The sequence below is a fragment of the Oryctolagus cuniculus genome, chromosome 11 (assembly GCF_051225735.1).
Source record: "Oryctolagus cuniculus isolate XC-2025 breed Fujian yellow rabbit chromosome 11, ASM5122573v1, whole genome shotgun sequence".
NCBI lineage: Eukaryota > Metazoa > Chordata > Mammalia > Lagomorpha > Leporidae > Oryctolagus > Oryctolagus cuniculus.
The window spans coordinates 26,023,810-26,029,550 of NC_142877.1; the positions used below are offsets into that span (position 1 = coordinate 26,023,810).

At 63.6% G+C, this 5,741-nt stretch overlaps 1 protein-coding gene across 1 annotated transcript; it reads right to left on the reverse strand.

Moving 5' to 3' along the window:
* Positions 1-2,337: 2,337 nt before the first annotated feature.
* Positions 2,338-3,488, reverse strand: ID1 (inhibitor of DNA binding 1). Its single transcript, XM_002710858.6, has 2 exons — positions 2,984-3,488; positions 2,338-2,784 (listed from the first exon to the last, which is right to left on the reverse strand). The coding sequence occupies exons 1-2, from the start codon at positions 3,404-3,406 to the stop codon at positions 2,743-2,745; spliced, it is 465 nt and encodes a 154-aa protein (XP_002710904.1). The 5' UTR covers positions 3,407-3,488; the 3' UTR covers positions 2,338-2,742.
* Between the last annotated feature and the right edge of the window lie 2,253 nt (positions 3,489-5,741).

Consider the following 5,741-nt stretch of genomic DNA (forward strand, 5'->3'; position numbering starts at 1 on the left):
ACGTGAACCTTTTATGATAACTGTATTTTTTAGGATGAACACGTGGTCCCAATGGCCCCCTAAAGGTTATGAATTTTAGAGGAACTGATTTTTGCAAGAGCTGAGTTTGGCGCCTGGCAGGTAACAAGCGCTCTATAATCTTGTTAACTGAAGAGACAAGGACTTCGGGAAAAGCAGAGTCCAGGGCCAAGAAACTCGTCCTGTGCAGGAGGGGTTAAGTCGTTAATGATTTCCCAAGGAGCAAGGTTTTGTGCGCTGCTCCCCGCGCGCGCGCGCGCGCACACACACACAGGCGCCGGCACACTCAGCGGCGGCCTCGGCCCCCTCCCTCGCTCCCTCGCTCCCTCCCTCGGCGAGGCCCGGAGCCTCTTATGCAAGCCGCCGGCGCCCTCCGTTCCCAGGCCCGGCTGCAGCTGCGGGCGGAGGGGCAGGGCGGGGGCGGCGCGCTGTTTGTCTAGCGCGGCCGTGCCAAAGACCGCGGGCCCCAGACAGCCAGGCGCCTCCGTACACCTGGGGATGCTCAGGTTAAATAGCTCCGCATTCCTCGGGCCCAGCTGATGGAAACGCTCCCAGGCCGCCGCCGAGCCGGCCTCCAGATGGGCTGGGCCCGGGCCAAAGGGGAAAAGAGGGAAACGTGGAATCCAGAGTGCGACTGAGTGGGGCGGGGGAGGCGGCCCGGGCCCGCCGCAGCCCCTTCCTCGCCGGGAAGGCGGCCGTGCCCCGGAGGAGTGCGCGCGGGGAGCCCGGCCGCGGCCCCGTGGGTGGGCTTGCGGGCGCGGGCGGGGGGGGGCCCACGTGGGAGGGAGTGGGTGCGCACGTGTGCCTCCGAGGACACTCCAAGGACACGCAGGCTGCAATTAATAATGAGAATGTATAACTGTGTCACACTACGTGCCAGGCACTGCGCGGGGTGCGGCCCTGAATTTTTATTTCATTGACCATTTTGAGGTTAGCCCTAGCAAGCAGCCGCCCGGTGAGGGGCGGGGTGGGGGGCGAGGACGAGGGCATAATTTATCTACCTGTCGTGTGTTTGGTGCAATCTAGAACATGCTTGAGCGGGCTGGTGCCTGGCTTCGTGTTGATGGGGGGCACTGACCATTAATCGTGACTATTAATTTGAGGGGGGAGTTCCTCTCTGAGCTCCTCTCCCGTTACAGGACCTGGGACCAGAATCCCCCTGTGGCCAAATCCTCGGGCTGCCGGCCCAGGGGCTGCTTCTTGCCCCCCCCCCCCACCTTTGCCTCATTGAGCAGGCGCTTTCATAGCCCACTCCCCAGCGAGGGGACTCGGTGTCTCCACGTGTAATTCGTGGGCTTGGCGGGAAGGTGTGCCCTGGGCCTCCTTGCTGCTCCGAAAATTGCTCCTCCCACCAGATATCTGCAGAGGACCCCCAAGGGGGGGCATTCACCTCCAGAAAAGTCACAGAACCCCCCCCCACCACCACCCAGATGCCTGCACTGCACTTAGGGCAGCGCTCGTCCCAGCAATTGGGAGGCACTTATCTGCAGGACACATGTGCTGCTCACATTCACCCTCCCGCCTACAGCCCCCAGCCTGGACGTGAGCAGAAGACCCAGCCCGGTGGATCGGGGAGTGTCCGGTTCACTCCTGCCCCACATACAGGCCCCAGGAGCACAAGCACACGCGCGCAGGGCCAGGGCACCTTTCTCCTGCTCAGAAGCCGCCGGGGGCAGGACTCGCCCACTCCTCTCCGGGCCCACACAGGCGCCCCAGGGCAGAGGCGGTTCAGTGAGCTGCTGGCAGAGCCCGGCCAGGGTGAGGCGGCTGGGTGCAGACCCAAAGCAGGTGGCCCAGCAGCTGTGCCCAGCCGGGCCCTGCCAACTTGCTCACCCACTTGGACAAGCTGGGAGCCGCAGGGCAGCCTGCTGCGAGAGCAACCTCTTTCTGGGGAACTGGGGACAGAGAGGGCTCTGGGCCCCACCTGGTGGGGGGAGGCGGGAGGCCCGCAACCTGGTTCTCCCACTTCAACAGCTTCACTGCTCCCCCATCCCGGAGGGGGCCCCCAGCAGGTTCATCTGCATTTTAACAGCCTCCCCAGGTGATCCAGATGGCCCGGACCACTCTGAGAGTGAGCCCAGCGTGTAGAGGATTTAATTTTATGACACTAGGGAGCAGGGAAATGGCCAAGGATGGGGGGAAAGAAAAGACTTTAAAGACACCGGAAACACTCATTCAGGTCGCTAAGAGCCACAGTCCAGATGTGGCCCTGCAGGCCCCCTCCTCCCAGCACCAGCTGCAGCAAGGGTCAGAGTTCAACCCCCGGCTCCAGCCCCTCCCCTCCCCTCCCCGCCATGAGAGAAGTCACTGCAACTTCACCACCATCTAAAGTATTTGTTTAATAACAAAAAAGAAAACACCCCCCACAGAACTATTGTAAAACAATATTCTCAGCCGGTGATCATTGTAATATACAATACAAAGCAATTTCCTCAGAAATCTGAGAAGCACCAAACGTGACCATTTTTTAAAATGTCCGCTTTTCAAAAAATAGAAACACACGGGGGAATGCCACCCCCCAAAGTCTCTGGTGGCTGGTAGGCGTGGAGAGAGGGTCGGCCCCTCCACCGCGGGCCCCCGGCCCCGGGCCGGACTCGGCAGGGGCCCGAGGGCCGTAGATCTGTCTGGTTTCTCCCGGGTCTTGCGACACTGGGGGTACCCGGGAGCGCTGACTCGTGCTGCCCCCCGGAGCGCCGGGGTCCGCCAGCGCCTGGGGGTGGCGTTTCAGCGACACAAGATGCGATCATCCGCGGGAACACACGCCGCCTGTGAAAACGAGCCAGAGGTGAGACGGAGGGCTGCACAGGGGGGCAGGTGCAGCAGGCGCAGCCCACCCGCCGCCTCCCCAGGAGACACTTTCCCGGTGTCCTTGGGCATCCCTGCCCCGCCAGGTGCCCCAAAGCATGGAGCGGACGCGGTGCAGCCCCCGACCCCGACCCAGCCCCGACGGTAGCCCAGTGCTCACCTCGGCCGTCAGGGCGCTGATCTCGCCGTTGAGGGTGCTTAGCGGAGCCCGCACGGGCAGCCCCCGGCCCCCTGGGGTTCCGACCTCAGCCTCGGAGTTCAGCTCCAACTGCAGGTCCCTGATGTAGTCGATCACGTGCTGCAGGATCTCCACCTTGCTCACCTTGCGGTTCTGGGGCAGGGTGGGCACGAGCTCCTTGAGGCGCGAGTAGCAGCCGTTCATGTCGTAGAGCAACACGTTCACCTGCTGCTCGTCCAGCAGGGCGGGCAGGCGCGTCCCGCCGCCGCCCGCGCAGCGCGAGATGGCCACGCTCTGCTCGGAGAGGCAGCGCACCACCTCGCCCGCGCCGCCCGCCGCCTTGCCGGCCTTCAGCGCGCAGCTGGGGCCCGCGGCGGCCGCGGCGCTGCCACTGGCGACCTTCATGGTTCTGGCGACCGGCTGGGAGAGAGTGCCGAAGGCGACGAGGAGGCGAGCCCAAAGCGCGCAGGAGACGGTTGTAGAATGCGAGAACGCCGCGCCACCCTCGCGCTTTTATAGAGACGCCACGTGCCCCCCCCGAGGGGCGGGGTCAGAACGTTCAAAAGCAGCCAATGGGGGTATGGGGGCGTGACCTCGGCCTCCTGGGTCCCTCCTCCTGCTCCGGGGGCGCACCCGCCAGTGGGTGGAACGACCGCCCAGGTCTCGGGAACAGGCAGGGCGCGAGGGCACCGGCCAGGGCGGCGTGTGGCGGTGGGCACTGCCTTGGGCTCCTCAGGAAGGAGGCGAGAGCGGTACTGCCGATGATTGAAAGGCCTCAGGAGCCATTTTCCTATGTTCACGCTCTCACCTCTCGGTTCCATTCTACAGATGAGGTAAACTGAGGCCCGGACGGAGACGTGGTGGCCTCTGGGTCTCCCAGAGAGCCCAGGGCTGGCCCCCGCGTTTCCGGCCTCTCTCGGACCTCCAGGAACCGGGGCCGAAACTGAAGGCGAGCTGACCTTTACACCCTGCTCCCGGGGCTGGTCGCCGGGGAACGCAGTTGTGGTTGCTCCTGGGGCCCGGAGGGCCCACCCAGATCCCTGCAGGGTTAGGGGCTGGGTCTCTGGGCCCCGAACTACGCAGAAGGCGCACAGAGGACTCTACCCCGCGTGTGCAGCCCTGCCTGCAGGCATCTGCAGCAGCTAGTGACTTAGTTTTTCTCCCTTTTTTGGCTGGGTTCTTATTCCCCTCGAAGACCTCGAGCGGGGTCTCCCTCCCACGGCGCGGCAGCTGCGGCGCTCCAGCCGCCCCCCTCTCTCCCGGGCTGGGCTGTGTCAGCGTCTGAACAAGCGGCTCAGACCGTTAGACGCCAGGCTCGTGACGTCACCCATTCATAAAACCGGGACGGGCTGTCAGGCTGGCGCCGCGCGGGCGGTAGCCATGGAGACGGCAAACCGGGCGGGAGCGTCCGCGCGCTCCCCCCGCCGTCACCTGCAGACCCCGGGCGGGAGGCCTGGGAATGCGGCGCTCGCGGGCGCGGGTGCCGGGCAGGGGTCGCCGTACCTCGCGGCCCCACACCTGCGAGGCCCCCTGCCCAGCCCCGCAGCTTGGGAGGGTCCCCCCCCCGCCCGCCCCAATCTCTTTAGGGGAAAGAGGCCCGAGTTCCAATTGCAGTTCTGCGAGTCGTGCCTGCTCCGAGAGCCCCGGGTGCTTCACGTTCTGGTATTTCGAGAGCGGGCAGCACCCCCATTCTCGCCTCCCGACAGGCACGGTGGGAAGCCTTTGCCTTCGGGTTTTCGGCGGTTCTCTCCGCGCGTCCGGCGAGCGGAGCCGTGCAGAACCGAGGCTTAGGAAGTCTGCAGGAGTCGCAGCTGATGCACAAGGCTCGTTATGGCAATGCAGCTCCTTCCTTCTGAGAGCCCCGGGCGGGCGTGCCACCAGCGGGGAAGCTGAGGCCTGAGCAGGGACAAAGTGCTGCCTGCATAGGAGACTGGCATGATGGCTCCTCCGCTGCCTATGGCCAGGCTCTCTTGTTCCGGGAAGTTAGGGAGCGGGAACCCTAAGCGTGTCCACTACCTCCCCAAAAGGAGACCAGGCCCCCCGGGGCCGGCCTCGTGGCACAGCGGGTTACACCGCCGCCTGCAGTGCCGGCATTGCCCACGGGCCTGGGTTTCAGTCCCAGCTGCTCCACTTCCGACCCAGCTCTTTGCTGATGCTCCTGGGAAAGCAGGGGGAAATGGTGGTGGTACTGGGGTCCCCTGCCACCCACGCAGGACACCCCGATGGGGTTCTAGGCTCCTGGCTTCGCTGGGCTGTTGAGGCCATTTGTGGAATGAACCAACAGATGAAAGATCTCTATATCTCTCCCTCTGTTTCTCTAACTCCGCCTTTCAAATAAACACAAATAAAATAAATCTTAAAAAAGGAGAGCAGCCGCAAAGGACTGGTAGACACATCAGTAATTAATTACCCATCCCCTTACCACACCCCCCCACCATGTGCCCCAGACTCCCCAGGGCCCTGTGTGCCAATCCTCCCACGATGGGAGAAGAAAAAAATTGCTGGAGAGTGGAGGGGACACGGTCAGCGGAGGACACGCGGGTATTAATTCATCACCGAGTGTTTGTGAGTGGACCCAGCAATTCTGTTCGTGGCAAGTCAGCCCCAGAGATACCTACACAGACAGGCGCGCGATGCCCATTGTGTGCTGGTTGCAAGAGCGGAAGCTGAGATGACCTAAATGTCCATCAAGTGTAGTGTTATATGAACCAGGACTGGCACATCAGCGCTGCAGACTGGC